The sequence below is a fragment of the Gaeumannomyces tritici genome (assembly GCF_000145635.1).
Source record: "Gaeumannomyces tritici R3-111a-1 unplaced genomic scaffold supercont2.6, whole genome shotgun sequence".
NCBI lineage: Eukaryota > Fungi > Ascomycota > Sordariomycetes > Magnaporthales > Magnaporthaceae > Gaeumannomyces > Gaeumannomyces tritici.
The window spans coordinates 1,257,573-1,273,376 of NW_008804550.1; the positions used below are offsets into that span (position 1 = coordinate 1,257,573).

The 15,804-nt window shown below is 59.0% G+C and overlaps 5 protein-coding genes and 1 non-coding gene across 6 annotated transcripts; 5 read left to right on the top strand and 1 right to left on the bottom strand.

Annotated features, from left to right (window-relative positions):
• The first annotated feature begins 839 nt into the window (after positions 1-839).
• GGTG_10804 (hypothetical protein) lies at positions 840-3,413 on the top strand. Its single transcript, XM_009228680.1, has 2 exons — positions 840-918; positions 1,061-3,413. Exon 2 carries the CDS (start codon positions 1,107-1,109, stop codon positions 3,219-3,221), a length of 2,115 nt encoding a protein of 704 aa, XP_009226944.1. The 5' UTR covers positions 840-918; positions 1,061-1,106; the 3' UTR covers positions 3,222-3,413.
• A 926-nt stretch (positions 3,414-4,339) lies between these two features.
• GGTG_10805 (hypothetical protein) lies at positions 4,340-5,868 on the bottom strand. The gene has a single exon (XM_009228681.1). The coding sequence runs from the start codon at positions 5,435-5,437 to the stop codon at positions 5,222-5,224; it is 216 nt and encodes a 71-aa protein (XP_009226945.1). The 5' UTR covers positions 5,438-5,868; the 3' UTR covers positions 4,340-5,221.
• An 826-nt stretch (positions 5,869-6,694) lies between these two features.
• GGTG_10806 (hypothetical protein) lies at positions 6,695-7,225 on the top strand. Its single transcript, XM_009228682.1, has one exon. It carries the CDS (start codon positions 6,773-6,775, stop codon positions 7,136-7,138), a length of 366 nt encoding a protein of 121 aa, XP_009226946.1. The 5' UTR covers positions 6,695-6,772; the 3' UTR covers positions 7,139-7,225.
• Positions 7,226-7,642: 417 nt separating this feature from the next.
• On the top strand, positions 7,643-11,823 carry GGTG_10807 (DENN domain-containing protein). Its single transcript, XM_009228683.1, has 3 exons — positions 7,643-8,623; positions 8,743-10,435; positions 10,580-11,823. Exons 1-3 carry the CDS (start codon positions 8,228-8,230, stop codon positions 11,173-11,175), a joined length of 2,685 nt encoding a protein of 894 aa, XP_009226947.1. The 5' UTR covers positions 7,643-8,227; the 3' UTR covers positions 11,176-11,823.
• A 198-nt stretch (positions 11,824-12,021) lies between these two features.
• Positions 12,022-12,135, top strand: GGTG_20214. Its single transcript has one exon. It is a non-coding gene; the product is annotated as a tRNA-Arg (tRNA).
• Positions 12,136-12,445: 310 nt separating this feature from the next.
• GGTG_10808 (hypothetical protein) lies at positions 12,446-15,016 on the top strand. Its single transcript, XM_009228684.1, has one exon. It carries the CDS (start codon positions 12,688-12,690, stop codon positions 14,824-14,826), a length of 2,139 nt encoding a protein of 712 aa, XP_009226948.1. The 5' UTR covers positions 12,446-12,687; the 3' UTR covers positions 14,827-15,016.
• Positions 15,017-15,804: the final 788 nt, after the last annotated feature.

Below are 15,804 nucleotides of genomic sequence, written 5' to 3' on the forward strand. Positions count from 1 at the left end.
GGGTCGTCCGATTGCCGCCAAGAGGAGGCTTCTGGTCCAACGGCAGCGTCAGGTGCAACTCGAAACGGGCAAAAGCAGAGGCCGATGCAGAGCCGGGGGTGGGCGACGACAGAGGCGCAGAATAAATCAATCGGCAGCTGGATGGGCACTAAGGTGCTGTTGACCAACGGGCGAGGCAAAGAAACGCAAGCGGCAAAGTGTTTTGGCGCCCCATATTCTGCGACCACCACATGCACGCATCTTTGACCTCTCGTGCTTTTTACCCGATCGATCAATGTGACGGATGAACAGCTTGAGTAAGGTGCACACATGTAGCCAATCACATGTCTATCGCCATAGTGCGCCAAGAAGGGTCTAGAGACGTTTCCAGACGCCATAAAACGGCACCCATTCATATCCTGCCTATACCTAGTAGGTGCCGACGAGGTAGGCTTTCCCGGCGTAAGGAATCGAAAAAAACAAAGAAACAAAAAAAACAAAAAAGATGCTTATCCCGAATCATCCCATGGCCGAGAACCGATCCAGTTCCGTGGCACAGGTTTAGGACCCCGAGCTTTCTGACAAACTGTGCGCAGTTCCAGCTGCGGGGTAAGGCATCCCTGTAATGAGCCTGGCGGGAGTTGATTTCAAATCCGGCCAATAAAATATGCATGTAGCAAGCAGTGAATATGCAGCACGCCCGGGGTTGGACGGCACCGGCGCAGGTCCCGGTCAGCACTCCCGGGAAATTGTCGGTCAAGTGGGGTTTGCTGTGAAAATCAGCAGAAGGCGCCTGTTGGTTTTGTAATCAGTGCCCTAGTGGGCGGCCAAATGACGGTGTTGGGCGTTTTATCCTCCTGCAGGCAAAGCTTGGCTTGCAGATGAATTCGCTCATTTTGAGCGGCACGGCGGGAGGGCGGCTTCGGAACAACTTTGCAGGTAAGCTCGCTGGCATTTGGTGAAACACAACGACTCGATCAACACTTCACGCTTGGCCAGCAGCCCAGGCCCAGTCAACATGTATCTCTTACTCGTTTGGGTAAAAGCCAGCCGTTGCTGTGATGTGCCAACAGCTCTCCAGACTACAGGATCGTCTGCGAATAGCGGGGTGCCAGGCTCCGCCTCCCATGCAGCCAAAACGGAAAGCCGAGCGTGCACGTGCACAGATCCAACTGCCGGCAAAAAACACGCTGTCGGCCGGACGCGACGCGTCCAGCCAGGAACAGCCAGAAACCGCAAATCCCGGCACGGCAGCGGGACTCGGGTCAATTCCACACAGGCCTTGCATCCATGCTCCGGCCCCGCGAATATCAAAACCATGTGAGCGCTGGCCAGACCGCACACCTAACGACATGGCCGCCCACGTCTCCATCCCGACTACTGCCCGCCTGCCCGGCTCCCTGCGCCTCGAGCCCTCCCACCCCGTCGTCGCCAAGTTGATCGGCCGTCTGTCGCGCGCCTCGCTCCTCGCCCTCGCCGTCCATTGGCTCAACGACACCGACGACCCCCTGCTCAGTGCCCCCTACCTGCGACCCCCTAGGAGGAGAACGGGGAGGTTCCGGCGCAAGAGCGGGAGGTCCAGCGATGGCTCTGGCGGCGGCAGCGCGGATGCAAACGAGATTGTACTCGACGACTCGGACGAGCAAAACGACGGGGACGATGATGACGATGACGAGGGAAGCATGTACCCGGCTTCTCGCACCATAGACGACCTCCGCGAGGTCTATGCACAACTGCAGGCCGGCAACACGCGCGGGTCACGCCGTGAGCTAGCCGACCGCATCCTCGAGGGCGACTGGCGCCGCGGCCTGACACTTCACCAACTCGCAATGGCCGACCTACAGTACCTGCACGACCACCCGCTGTCGCAGCGCTGGTCCGCCTTCAGGGTTGTTTCGCTCAAGCTGCGGCCCGAGAATCCAGCCCAAGAAAACGACTATGAGCCGCTCCTCGAGGTCGACGGCGCGTCGCTCCTTATCCCGCGCATTCACCCGCCATCGTTCCTACGCTCGCTCCAGGGCTTGCTGCCACCTGACGTCAAGACGCACTGTGCCTTCGAGCGTCACCGGGACCTGCCCGTCCTACTCCTCCGCATCTTCATCTTCGACACCCCCTACGCCACCGAGCTGGCGGCCGGGGGCAGGGGTCGCCGGGGGAAGCGAAAACGACGGCGAGGAGGCGGGGATGGCGACGACGATAGCCAAGCAAACGCCGGAGGAGACGCCACCATGCCACCTAGCAATTTTGATACGGCCCGCACCGTCTATGTGGCGTTTCCGGACGCCTCGGCCCACATCTACGTCTCGGCCGCCACTACTACCTCCGCCTCCACCATGACCGCGTCATCAGCCAGCGCAGGCGGCGGCGATGCCAAGAGCCTGCGTTCCCTCGTGGTCGAGGGCATCCCCAAGGCGCTGTCCCGACCGGGCGAGCGCTACGCTCTCAGGCCGACAAGCCTCTCGACCAGGAACATGGCCGAACTTGTCGACCGGCGTGGAGGTGGTCGCGGCGGGAGCGGCAGCGCAGGAGGCGGCTGGGGCAGCGCCTACGGGGATGAGAAAGTCCGCGAATCGCCGCTTGACTCGGCCTTGCCAACCCCGCCCCTCTCGTCGGCCGTCTCTGAGGACGAGGGCGGCGATGGTGTTTCGAAGGGGGGCGCGGCCCGGATAAAATTGAGAGGGGCTGCCGCTGCCCTGTCGGCAGAGGAACGCGCCGCGAAACGGAGGAGACTAGTAGCGCGCGCCCGGTTCGGAACGTCGAGCCTGGTCGGTGATGGGCTGGGCGTGGAGCGGGTCGACGTTGCCATCGAGGACACATTTCCCCAACCGTCGTCCACCGCGGCAGCTGGTGCCGAGGCCGGGCGTCGTCCTCGAAATGCTGGCCGAGGAAGACAGGCCGGGGGTCGGCGGAGCACCCTGGATGCGGCACTGGAGCGGGAGGCTGCGCTGCTAGTAGAGAGCGATAGCAACGATGACGACGATGGTGGCGGCGGTGGGGAGGAGCAAGCGGCAGGAGAAGGCGACAACTCCACAGCAGCACAACCGCCGTCCAAGTCCGGGTGGCGCCCGGGCGTCAAGCTGACGTTTCGCGGCAGCCACGTGTTTGCGGGGATCAGGCAGCTGGTCGAGGCCGGGGCCATCGACGGCGAGCGCATGCCGGGCTGGATGACGGGCGAGGAGGGCGTCACGATCGGGGCGGTGAGGCACGGGCGCATCAGGGGTCACAAGGGTTCGGGGCTATGATATGATATGATACCACGGGTTTGTTCTTCTTGCTTGTATGTGGCTTGTTTAGCTACGCGATCATTATATGGGAGGTTGTCAGCGTGTATTTATTAAAATCAGCATATAGTATATGTCTCTATGGCTTCATTCACGTCGACCACACCGCCGCCTTTTTGCGCCCAACACACCAGTGCTGCTTTCCATCCGAGAGGCTTGCCTGTGTACGTCCAAGTACATATAAAGACTATTGCTGTGGACTTGGGTCTGTGGCTTTTTTATGATTTCCCGCAGCACGAGAGCCATCAGCAAGAGACTATGAGATGGAAACATGGTGTAATCTGGACTATTTCTCACACGTATTCGGTGGAATGGGAATACGCTTGTCCAATATATCATTATCTCGGACCTTTCGTTCTAAACCACACCGTTTCTCTGCATCAGATACCAACCAGAGCCCGCTCGAGGTAACTATCAAATATCACTCTCTCGAGATACAAATACCGGTTCAGAATAGGCTCTAAGAAGCAGGACTTCCTTCTTAGACGCATGTGGCATGACCGTGGACATTTTAAAGCTCCACGCCAAGATGCCAGACATTTTACAGACTTGTCCCTTATTGGCGTGGCTCACACACACACACATACTCACACACTCACACATTGCTCATGGCACGATTCACGCTGGCACCACGCATCACAGATGCCGGCCACTGCTCAAAAGCCCGACACAAGAAAAAGGTGCCGCCGTTTGCATCTCATGGAGAGTCCAAAAAGGCTGTTGCCAGGGGCCTGCCGCAGCATTCGCCATCAAATACCAACGTGTTCCTGGTTTCCATGCGATGCTGTAGATTGCGTGCGTGCTGCGGCGCCACTTGGCCGCTGCCCGCCGGCAGACATGGAAAAGTCGGTTAAACTGGGGGGCACGTCTCCCAGGTGCCAGTCAAACTTGCGCCCATTCCCCACCTTGCACGGACGCTAAGTAATTTTATGAGGATGTTATTACTATGTATTATGTTGACATTTGGGTGGGCTGACCGTCACAGCCGGCTTATTGTCTCTATCGCCGCCGTTTGAATAGCGCCCGAACTCATTTCTGCACCCATCGTCATGCATGGCATGGCAGCACAGACGGGCGATGCGACTGGTTGTCTGTTGTGGAATGTGCATACACAATACCCGTCCTGGCCGCTCCCATTGCCTGCCGGGCCGTTATGGGACGTGCGAGCTGCTGCTTTGCTCTGATGGAGTGCAATCGAGCGTGGGCTCGGGCCGAGACACGACAAAACAACAAGCAAAAAAACATGTCACAATGGGTTCTCGCCAAAATGCTTCACCTTGCTTTTGCACGTATCTGCAATACGCCAACGTTCCCACTGCGCTCGCTTCTCGAGGCCGTTATTCGTCATGCCCGGGTACACAGTAATGAAATGGACAAAAAGATTGCGTATTTCACATGTATAGAAACGGTCCGAGCGCAACATCAGCCAGCACATTCCTCTCCTGTCTTCTGCATCCGAACACGGGTGATCAGCAAGGGCACGTCGCCAAATAAAAAGCGATACACCAAAAAAGTGACCTTATCGAGCGCATTCATTCCTTCTCAACTTATTCGATCGCCGAAAGGAAAGAATGAAACCTAACTGAGTATGTAAATAAATGCTGCCATTGTTTGTATTATTTTATTTTATTTATTTAGCTGTGTATTGGGTATTTTTCGAAGTTGTTTTTTGCTACCGGTGTTTTCGCTGTGAAAGTGCTTGGGGCAAGTTCCCCACATTCTGATCATTTGGTGTATCGCTTTTTATTTAGGCGGCGTGAAGGGGTTGGTGGATGGGCCCTCGGGCCGCTCGATTGGAAAAAAGCAACGAGGGCACGACAGGCGAGCATAATATGACCTATCATGAAGCCCACCAAAGCCCACCTAAAGGAGCTCGACTAAGGACTAGCACAAGGCAGCACTAGTCCTGCAGTCATAATCCGCCGATGTTCGTAATGTCAACCACGCGCTAGGACCCCGTGCTAGCCCTCTGATGGCCGTTTGCGAGCAAGGGCCAGACGGTGGTATGGCGCCCCCAGACCATACGGAAGAGCCGTTTGACGGGACGAGGGGGTTGTGGTAAAATTGCTCCAAATCTCGACCACGGCAGCACAGGTCCTCGGTCGATCTGTGTTGTTCATGGCTGGCTGGTTGGGCTGGCTGGCTGCATATTTGCCGGACTCGATCGAGGCTGGCATTTTTGTTTTTTGTTGGCCTTTTCTTTGTCGACCCTCCCGACGGGAAGAAGGCAGAAAAGGGAAACAAAGCCGCAGACGTGGGACCCGTTTGTTACTACCGTTTGGGACGGTCCACCAGGCCTCCAGTCAGCCAGGCGGCCGAAGCTCTTCAGCTGGAGTGCTCGACTCGGGTCCTGGTAAAAAGACGTGGGAGGCAGCGAGCGCCAGGATCAGGCACGCCCCAGTGGTGCGTGGATGCCTGCCCCCCTCACGGCACTGCTCGACAAACCCGTAGTGGCGAGTCAAAGCGCGCGTGGCGCCGACAGTGTGCAACAGTGCGCCTGCGGGATCGTGAGGTTTGTGCGCAGGGCGTTGCGGGCGATCCAATCAGGCCCAAGCATCGTTCGGACTCGATAGGCTCCGTGCGGGCTGGAATGCCATCGAGCGAGCTGAGCTGAGACCGATAGGGGGATGGTGGCTGCATGGGAGGGAGGGAGGCCATATTGGCAGGACAGGCAAGCTTCTTCCCCGTCACCTTATCGCCCTTCCTTGTGTCCCTCGTGGTGAGCTCTATTCTTCGGATGGCTCAGGCTCGTTCAACAGTAGGCGCATGAATAACTGAGACACCAAGGCGATCCTTCCATGTTTCCAGTCGCACACGTTATTTGTTCTGATGCCACCATCGGTTTCCTACCTACTCAGACATGGCTTGCCCGCAGCGAACCCGGTGGAGGCAGCCAGTGAAACAATCGGACGCTCAGCCGGCCGCTCCCCACCAGATAGCGACCAGATTGCATAGGCACGCCACAGGCTCACTCACCACTAGGGAGAAGAAAGGAGAAAAGCGACGAGAAAAGTAATGAGAAAAGAGGGGCAGAGAGAGGCATGAACGGGTGTGGCCAGGATAGCCTCGGTATCACGCACGATTATAGAAAAGGAAAACAAATTGGAAAAAGCAACCACAACAAAACCCAGGCCAGAACCGGCGACTTCGCCGCCTCACCGAGGGAACTCGGAGAGTGAACCAGACGCAGGTTGACGGGGCCCAAGCACCGCTTGAACAGCCAATCGCTAGAGCGTGTGCTCGCGGCAACGCCCGGTACTTGAGGGGCGGAGCATTTTTTGTCTGCGTGGTGCTACTGTGCTGTGTATTGGGGCCGTCAGCCAAGCCCCTGCCTGTGTTGTGATCTGTACCGTTTATGGTTCATTGTGTATGAGCCTGAGAGGGGGGCTGCTGAATCACGGACATCGCTGTTGGCACATCGAGTTCCATGTTTAGCTCCAGCAGGGCCGACTGAATGTGACGTTATTTTTTCTTAGGTCCGTCTGGAGATTTTTTTTCTTGTTTCTTTTCGGATGCACGGGCGCAATCTTGAGGTGACAGCGGCGGGTGTCATTGTGAACTCTTCGCCTGTCGGGGAGCACAGCTCAAGCCTCTGGCAATTGGCTTGTCGCGGCCCCGGGTGGGCCAGCCCAAGATTGGACTGGGCAGGGGTCTGGGGTGCTTCAGCCCTGGTCGGGCTTGGTCTCAGCATCCATCACCACTGGTCTGGTCACAACTGGTCATGGGCCGACGAGGCCCGGCTGGCGCCCCTGACTTCCGAGGATCCCACGCCTGTTGGCTCTGTTTCGTCTTGCTGCTACCTGCCTCCCGACAGGCGCAAAGGGCTTTCCAGAACGAGCTGTGGCAAGTTGAGAAAGCCACTGCTTGTCAGAGCCTAAACATCTGGTGACGACGAGAGACATCGGGCTGAGAGATTGGCTTCGCACAAGCACCAGACATGCATCAATGGAATCAATGATCAATGGAGTCGGAGGCGATTGACGAGGCGATTGACAGAGCCATTGACGACGGGAGGTTACCTGCTGGCTGCTGGGTGTCTGTGTCCGTCACAACCACACACAAACAAAGCAAACACTCGAGCGTAACCAAGATCTGTCCCCCGATTCACGTTCATTCAATAATAACTACAATTGCATGCGTCGGCGAAGTGCAACTTCCCTTCGCACGCAGCACAGCGGCCGCCATGATTGGCGGGGGCGTCGCCTGAAGTGCCGGCAACGGCATCCGTTTGGGGCTTCCATGTCGCGTAACCAGTGGGGACCACTGTCTGGGTGTCCGGGTCGCCCACAACCCCTGTCGCCCATCCCACCTTGGCTCGCTCCACCTTATTTCCCACGTTCCCCTGGCCTGGTGCGCTCCTCCTCGCACCCCCCCGGAGCTCTCGTCGCAGAGCTATCACAGACACCCCCGCCCGTTTGCAAGCATCCCCTTTTTCGCTCGCTCCCACGTACGCCTCGATACTAGCTGCCCAGCCTGGCCCACTCCTTTTCTGGAGCCTCCCGTCCCTTCTTTTGTGGTTGTCCTCCCATTCACTCGGCCTCGTTTTGTTTCTGTTTCTTCTTGATTGTCCCTCCTTACACCCTCTTCTCTCGTCCATCCGAGAAAGGTCATCCCCCTTGCCCCTCGACCATCACCCCCCTCATTCACTGTCGCAGGTCACTCTTTGCCGATTCCCTGGCAGAGCCGGCTTCGACGCGAAGGGTGAAGGCGAGAATCCTCGGGTTGAGCTCCTCGAGAAGACTGTGCCTTTGAAAACGACATATCCTGCACTATCGCTTACCTGCTAGTACCGACACACGCCTACTGTTGATCAGCCCCTTCGCTTCTTGATCTTGCTCTAGACCCGACTGCTTCGCTGCAGTTGGAAACCCTCGGGACTGGAATAACGGTTCCTCGACGCCCCTGACCCCCGAGTCTTCCTGACGCACCACGACAGGAGAGCGCCATCACCACGCACCACCGACGCAATGGCTCCCTCTCTCACCGCACACACCTCCTTCACCCGTCCCCGGACAGGGGACCGGGACCGGGACGGTCGCCCGATGACCCGGGAGGCCAGCGACGCCAACCTGATGATACCCAGTCGCACCTCTTCGCTCCACTCGCGCATCACCCAGCCGATCCCCTCGAGCCTGAACGTCAAGCCTCAGCAGAGGACACCAAAGACCCTCACACATGCCTACATGGTCTGCGGTGTCGGCCGCGAGCCTTCCCAATGGGTGAAGGCTCCCGCCCCGGCCCAGGGAAAGATTGGGCACATGAAGGGCGCTGTCGGCCAATTCTGGCTCCCCGAGATTCTCGGCAGCAGCCCGCGGCTTGAGCAGGATAATGAGATTGCGCGGTCGTTGCATGCTGCCATGAGGGTAAGTCGATAGTGCCTGTGACATCGACCGGTGGCGCCGGCTGAGCGAGCGCCTTGTTGTGCCGACAACATTTACTACGTCTGTGGACCAGCAGTTTCTAACAAAGCTTGTTGGCATAGGCCTGCTTCCCGCACGACGTTGAAATCTGCACCGGCCGGAGTCAGCCGCACTGCGTGCACCACGCTTTCGTTTTGCAGCAGGACTCGTCTCACACACTCTACGGTATTTGCCTGAGGGTGTGGTCGCGCGCCGACGAGAAGAGGGCCGAGACCATCAGGGATCTCCGTAAGAGGACTGAGCCCGACTTCTACGACAACCCCGACGAGACGTACTGGATCCCGTACTGCCTGTCGTTCCTGTCCCGCTACCCTCTTTACAACCTGTTGGGCGATTACCTGCGAGGCATGTGGATTCACTGGAACAAGGCTACCAACCTTTTCCACGCCGAGGAGGTCTCGCGCATTCTGAGCTTCCCCGCCCCTAGGCTGAACGATTTGGTACGCATCGACATGAAGGACTACGCCTTGTGCTACCAGTTCCCCTCGTCGCCCACCGGCTTCCAGAACTTCGCCATGTGGCCCTTGTTCTCTTGCCTGTCGATCCCCAACATTGTTGGTGTGATCGAGGCTGCCATCTCCCCCACCCGGCGCATCATCTTTGTCAGCCACTACCCGGCTATGTTGACCGTGGCTGCAGAGACCATCCGTTTCTGCGTGCGCGTCTATGAGTGGAGTGGCCTGTACGTGCCCGTTGTGCACGCCCGTCACGCCAAGGAGCTGGTGCAGGAGCCTGGCCCGTACATTCTCGGAATCACCGCCGAGTGCCGCACCCTCTTCACGGCGCCCACGGATGCCCTGGTTGTTGACCTGGACCGTAACTTTGTTCTCACGTCCAGCCCGCCCACAGCTCTGAACCCTAGCCAGCGCAACAAGTTTGTCACCCGCCTAACCCAGTCGCTGAACGGCGATGTGTCGCCATCCGGCGCGCCGCAGCATCTTCGCTCGGCGTACGGTGGCGGAAAGCTGGTCCCGGCCGGCCAGATCATTGTCATGCGTGGTGAGGTTGAGTCCATCCAAGACCCCGAGTGGTGGAACCAGGACGCCGTCATGGCTGTTATGGACCACGTTTGCGAAAAGATGGGACGCAACACCGGCATGAAGGCTGTCTTTGGCGGCGCTGTCAAGAAGCCCCTCATGACTAAGGTCTCGATGAGGCACCTGAACGAGATTGTTCGCGAGAGGAATCAGTACTCCAGGGACGCCATGGAGGCTTGGCAGGACTTCATCAACCTCAAGGGTCGTATGGATACCGAGCTTGGCAAGGTCACCAAGCGTAACAACTACCTGGTCGAAGAGCTCGAGAGCTGGAAACAGCAGTTCCTCAAGTTCCAGGCTTTCGCCGAGACCCTCACCAAGGAGACGCAGGATCTCAAGGTCAAGATCGAGAGCCACAAGAGGGAGAACCGCCGCCTGGCCACTCTCCTGGATCAGCAGAAGGACGATGCGGCCCGCATGTCGGTGCGCCTGGCTGGCACGGAGAAGCAGCGCGACGATGCGCTCGAGGCTCTGGTGCTCCAACAGGAGATCGCCGAGGAGCTGGAGCGCGAGCGCAAGCGCAACAAGAAGGAGCTGGCTGCTCTGCAGCACACCAACATGACCATCCTGAGGCAGCGCGACGATGCGCGTCGTGTGGTGCTGCACCTTCGCAGCCTGATCGGCGGCCAGAGCCACCACATGGAGCACCTTGTCAACTCCCTCACCAAGCCCGATGACCTCAGCCACGACATCGAGAACGGCTTCGACGACGCTTCTGGTAAGTTTTATTACACATCAAGACACAGCATACAGCACCGAACTCGTCATTATCCTCGCAAACTTTGCTTTAATATCACCTAATCATCCCGTCATCCGTTCCGCCTGCACATTTCTAACCCTACCCTTCTTTCTTCTTCCACAGACATGAGCAGCAATGGCCGGCAGTCCAAGGCTAGCCAACGCTTCTCATCCTCCAGCTTCGCTGACGTGGCTGATCGTCACCTTAAAGACAAGACGGACGCTATTGCGCACATCATCCGCAACATTGCGGAGCAGTGCCAGGCCGCTGTTGAGGGCCTGGCCCTGGCCCAGGACGCCGAGATCGAGAGCACCGAGCACAACATGCGCCGGGCCAGCGCGCTCTCGGTCACCGCGAGCGACGATGGCAGCCGGTCGGCGGCTTCCGACGTTGGTGACGACAGCATGTTGCTGAATCCCTCGGGCCGTGCCTCGAGCATCCCTCCCACCCCAGACCTGATCCCCAACAGGTCCAGCACAGCCATGTCGATGGCTTCCATCATGACGACCCCCGAGAGGACGTCGCAGCAATGGGTCATCGGCCACGACATCCCCACCAAGATCGTCGAGGACGACGAGGATCTCGAGGAGCCCGGCTCCGAGTCCGAGTCCATGCCTGTCTCGCACCATCAGGTGCCTGGCGTTGTCGGCAAGCACGCCGCGAGCCTCATTCACCGCCCTTCGGGTGCTCGCATCAGCGCCCTTGGTGGCACCCGTTAAACCCTTTGGCTTATGCTTTTTACCCTTGAGTCGTTGAATATCCACTGCACGAATGCATCCTTTCCTTCAGTTCTTATTCCCAGTCGGGCTTATCTTTCTGGGTGGCGTATTGTCCTTTATTTCGTGTGTCATGGTTAATACCGTCTTTCATAGACGCTGGCGAGGAAAAGCATGCGGGCGGGCACGGTCGCGGAGGACGAAGACCGGGATGATGTCGCCAGGCGAAAATATGCCATCCAGCGCTTCAAGTCAGCGTTGCATAGCTAGTATACCTGCTCCTACATTTTTTTTTTTCTCGTCATCATTTTGCTATGTATCTGGTTTTCTTTTCCTCTTCTTCACGCTTATCCCACCAGTTACTTGTCTCAGGAAGCCAATGTATTTGAACTCACTGCTCCATCTTGATCTCGCCAAGTACTCGATGTTTGTCTTGCGTCCTTCTTTCCAATTCTGGACACTTTGTTGCCTTATACCATATTGAGCTTGACTCTTCGCTTCTTCACCCCGTTTTGCACTTGGTAAAACTTGTCGTTTTTTTTTTTTGTTTTTTTTTTGGATATTTCGTTCTTCGCTAGATTGGCCCACATGCCTGTAGTCTGACAAAGAAAAACAATTAAAAAAAACGTAATTCAACCGGCGGGCTTTGCCTCACTCATTTCTTGCCTTGCGACTAACGTAATTGTTGCCCTGGTCCTCGTTGTTTATGGTGGTGTTGGTGGTGACTCCTGAGCCCAGTGTTAGTACCTGCATGACTTTTTGGACCCATCATTCCATTCCTCACACTGAACGTGCTGCACATATAACAGTCCAAATCTTCAGTCAATGACCCACAACGAAGTTTAATTGGCCCGGCTGGCTCAATGGTAGAGCGTTGGACTTCTAATATCCCCTTGCTTCAGCAATGAGCAAGTGGTGAGGGAGCCTATCCAAAGGCTGCGGGTTCGAGTCCCGCGTTGGGTGCACATTCTCTTTTTTTCTTCTTTTTTCTCGTAGTGACTCCTCTTCCTTCCTGCCTTGATCCTGTATCTACACTTTGAGAAAAATGAATTTGTCTTTTTCTGAACCATTTCCTTACACGGACCGTTGTTACTGCCGCTGTCCGTCGCCATTCATTACATTGTTGTACCTGCGACGCAAGGACTGTCACCAGCCCCGCTTCGCCTGCATGTGCCAATGCGTCCCACCGTTGCAGGCGGGGCTTGAGCTAGGTATGATTTCAGCGGCGCGATCGCGTCAAGTCATGATTTTTTTTTTTTGGCTTTGGTCGTCCTGTGTTTTTTCTGCACCCTAACTTCGACTTGGACGAATCTGTTTTTTGCCCCTGCGGCTATGATGGGCTGTTAGCAAGCGTATTGTTTTTCCCTGTCTTGGCTTCTGCCATTATACTTTATTTTAGAATCGTCAGTCCTGTTCCGAAACGAATCCCCAACGCACTGAAGCTCGACAACCTCGAATGCCGGCTTGAAAATACCCTCCAAGGGGCAAGCCACTCTGCTTCTTCGGCCCTCGACCATGTCAGCCCACCCCACGGCCGCCACGGCCGCCGCGGCCACCACCACCCCGGCCGACGATGCCACCCCGCTCACGGCGCTGTGCGGCGTGTGCCACGTCTCGGCGCCCAGGTACCGGTGCCCCCGGTGCGCGGCGCGGACGTGCTCGCTGGCCTGCGTGACGAAGCACAAGTCCCGGGCCGGCTGCAGCGGCGCGCGCGACCCGGCTGCCTTCGTGCCGGCCTCGCGCCTACGCACCCCCGCCGGCATCGACCACGACTACAACTTCCTGTCGGCCATCGAGCGCGCCCGCGACCGCGCCGCCCGCGACGTCGCAGGCCGCACGGGGATCGCTCCGCCCGTCGACGCGCCCGACGAGGTGCCGCCGGACCAGGCCAACGGCGGCGGAAACCATAGCCGGAGAGGTGGGGGCGGTGGCGGAGGGGGGCGCGGCAGGGGAGGGAGAGGTGGCGGTGGTGGTGGCAGTGGTGCGGCGTCGGGCGCCAAGGAGCAGCAGGTGCGATTCCGCAAGATCTGGCGCGGCGACGAGCTGATACACGTGCCCATCGACCCGGCCAGTTGGGGTCGGCAGCGGCAGCAGATGGACCACATGGGCGACTACCGCCAAGCCGGCGGCGCGGAGCCGACGACGGAGGAGCAGCAGCCTAAGGAGGATGAAGACGAGGACAAGGAGATGCCGGACGTCGACGGCGCCGCGCCCCCGCGACAGCAGCAGCCGGAGCAGGAGTATGGGCGCATCAGCTGGTTCCCGCAGGCGATGGGCAAGGCCGAGAAGGCGAAGTGTAGGGACCTCGACATCGAGGTCATCGCCGCCCCGACGGGCCTGGCCCGGCAGCGCGAGAACAAGACGGCGTGGTACAAGCGCGGCAAGGGGATTAAGTGGACTGTCGAGTGGCTGGTGTACGACCTGGTCGATAAGGAGGAATCGGGCCATGCCGAAAGCGACACCAGCAGTGACACTAGCAGCAGTGACAACAGCAGCAGCAGTGAGAGCGATAGCGAGAGCGAAAGTGGGCCCGGGAGGGACACTACGGCTGGGCTTGGATCTGACAGGAGAAAGATGCTCAGTGCAAAACCGACGAGAATAGTCCACACGGCTTCCGACACGGAGCCGTTGTATCGCTGCTTCGCCAACACGATGAACTGGGTGCGCCGAGGCCAAGAAAAAGAAGGAGCGGCCGCGGTCCAGCAGGAGCAAAGAGCCCAAGGGCTAATCGAGGACGCGGCGGATGGGGAAGGCGGCGACGACGCCAACCTAAGCCAGATGAAGAAGAAGCGCAAGAAGGCGCGCATCGAGGCGCGAGCGGGCCAGCAGGACGGCTCGGGCGCCGGCACGTGGCCGGCGTCGGCCTACCCGGCGCAGAACCCCTTCACGGGCTGCTGGGAGACCGAGGACCTGGGCGCGGCCACGTCCTGCAGCGGCTGGGAGGCCGACGAGGACCTGGACCGCAGGCGCAAGGGGTTCCGGTACTACCTCCTCCGCCCCGCCACCGGCCCGCCGCCCAGGCGCCTCATCCCGATCCGACCCGACGGGACGCTGACCGAGGCGCTTCATGGGCGGACCGTGCTTGAGTATCCGACCGTCTACGTCATCCCCATCGACCGCGGCGCGAGCGGCAGCAGCCCGCCGCTGCTGCCCAGGGGCCACGCGGAGGCGCCCGCCGGGGACAGGCGACCGCCCAGGCCGCCCCCGCCCGTGAAGCAGGAGCCGGAACAGGAAGTCACCAACGGGGGGCGAGGCTGGGGGAAGAACGCGGGCCGGCGGGGAGGTCGGGAGCAAAGCGGTGGCGGCAAGGCGGGCATGGCGACGGGCAGGGGTGGGCTGCAGGGAAGCTACAACAACAACAACAACAACCCCCGAGATCGCAAGCGGAAGCCGTCGGAGCAGCACCGGCAGCAGCGCGCGCCCGAGAAGAAGATCAGGGTCGAGGAGGGCCCCGACGATGACGCCGCCGCCATGGAGGACGGCGAGGTGGGCGACGGCGACGGCGGAGGCGCCGCGCTGGCCGCCGTGGCCGCAGCGGTCGCGCTCGACCAGGCCGTCGACGCCCGTGTGGTCCGGGCCGCGCTGCTCAAGGCGGAGGAGACGCAGGGCGCGGCGCCGGGCGGGCTCGTCGCCTACGAATCCGATAGCGAATGAGGCGATTGGCAGGGGTTTCGGAGCTCGGCTTTAATATTGCATGTTGACTGTGCTGGTGCTTCTTTGTGGCCGTCCATATATATACCCAGACGCAGACTACGTTGTGTGTCGCTACGACACTGCTTTACAACACGGGCTTGTTCCGCCTATCGACGGAGAAATCGCATGTGAACAGACACACGGACGATGTGCCCGGGCGCCCTTGTGCTTCCAGGTGAGATCTGTGGAATCTAGCGAGGACTATCGCTCCATATCTACGGAAGCTCGCATGCTTTCATACACCGACAGTGTCTGTCGTATGCTGCTTCTGGTAGCCTGGTCTGTGGCCCCTGAGAGCGATGACTGGCGAGAAAACGGGACAAAGTGGCCCATAGCTGGCTGGCCCTCTATACTAGGACAAGATCACCAGGGACTAGATCGTGTAGACTGCCGAGTCCGTGACTAGGTAGGAAGTCCGGGAAGAACCGGGCTTCGGTCCCGCCCCCCGGCCTCAAGCCACCCAGCGAGCCACCACGCTTGATGTATGTGACTAGGCACTACCTGAGCAGCCCCATCCGGGCTGGCGCTTGGCGCCTTTTGGGTATCTGCCTGCCACGTTTGGGGGGAGGGAGTATCGACGACCCCCTGCCAGGAGCTTGGCGGTGGCGGACACGACAGAAAAAATGCATGACAAGCCTCCTTGCATCAAAAAGATAAACAAGGCTACCAGATAGGCTCCCATGCTATCCGATCTGATGCCGTCCTCCCGCTCTCTGACATGTGCGGGCGGGAAGGCGCATGCCCGCGCACACCCACCCACCCTCCCTCCCCCTGGGGCCCTCGTCTCGGGGAGTCCCGCCCTCAGGCTTATGGGAGCACACACAAGACACGAGGGAGCTTCCGGTGAGGAGTGAGAGGTCGGGTATTGGTTCACCTGCAAGTATACGTCGTATGTGATAACTGGACTGAACCTCACTCGGCCGGGGAATGGGAGTGGGG

What these genes read in the sequence shown, in the direction of transcription:
- GGTG_10806 (XM_009228682.1), top strand. Translation starts at nt 6,773, where the DNA reads ATGCACGGGCGCAATCTTGAGGTGACAGCGGCGGGTGTCATTGTGAAC.
- GGTG_10804 (XM_009228680.1), top strand. Translation starts at nt 1,107, where the DNA reads ATGCAGCCAAAACGGAAAGCCGAGCGTGCACGTGCACAGATCCAACTG.
- GGTG_10807 (XM_009228683.1), top strand. Translation starts at nt 8,228, where the DNA reads ATGGCTCCCTCTCTCACCGCACACACCTCCTTCACCCGTCCCCGGACA. An exon ending in CGTTGCATGCTGCCATGAGG is followed by an intron (nt 8,624 to 8,742) that starts GTAAGTCGATAG and finishes TTGTTGGCATAG; the next exon opens with GCCTGCTTCCCGCACGACGT. An exon ending in CGGCTTCGACGACGCTTCTG is followed by an intron (nt 10,436 to 10,579) that starts GTAAGTTTTATT and finishes CTTCTTCCACAG; the next exon opens with ACATGAGCAGCAATGGCCGG.
- GGTG_10808 (XM_009228684.1), top strand. Translation starts at nt 12,688, where the DNA reads ATGTCAGCCCACCCCACGGCCGCCACGGCCGCCGCGGCCACCACCACC.
- GGTG_10805 (XM_009228681.1), bottom strand. Translation starts at nt 5,437, where the DNA reads ATGCCAGCCTCGATCGAGTCCGGCAAATATGCAGCCAGCCAGCCCAAC.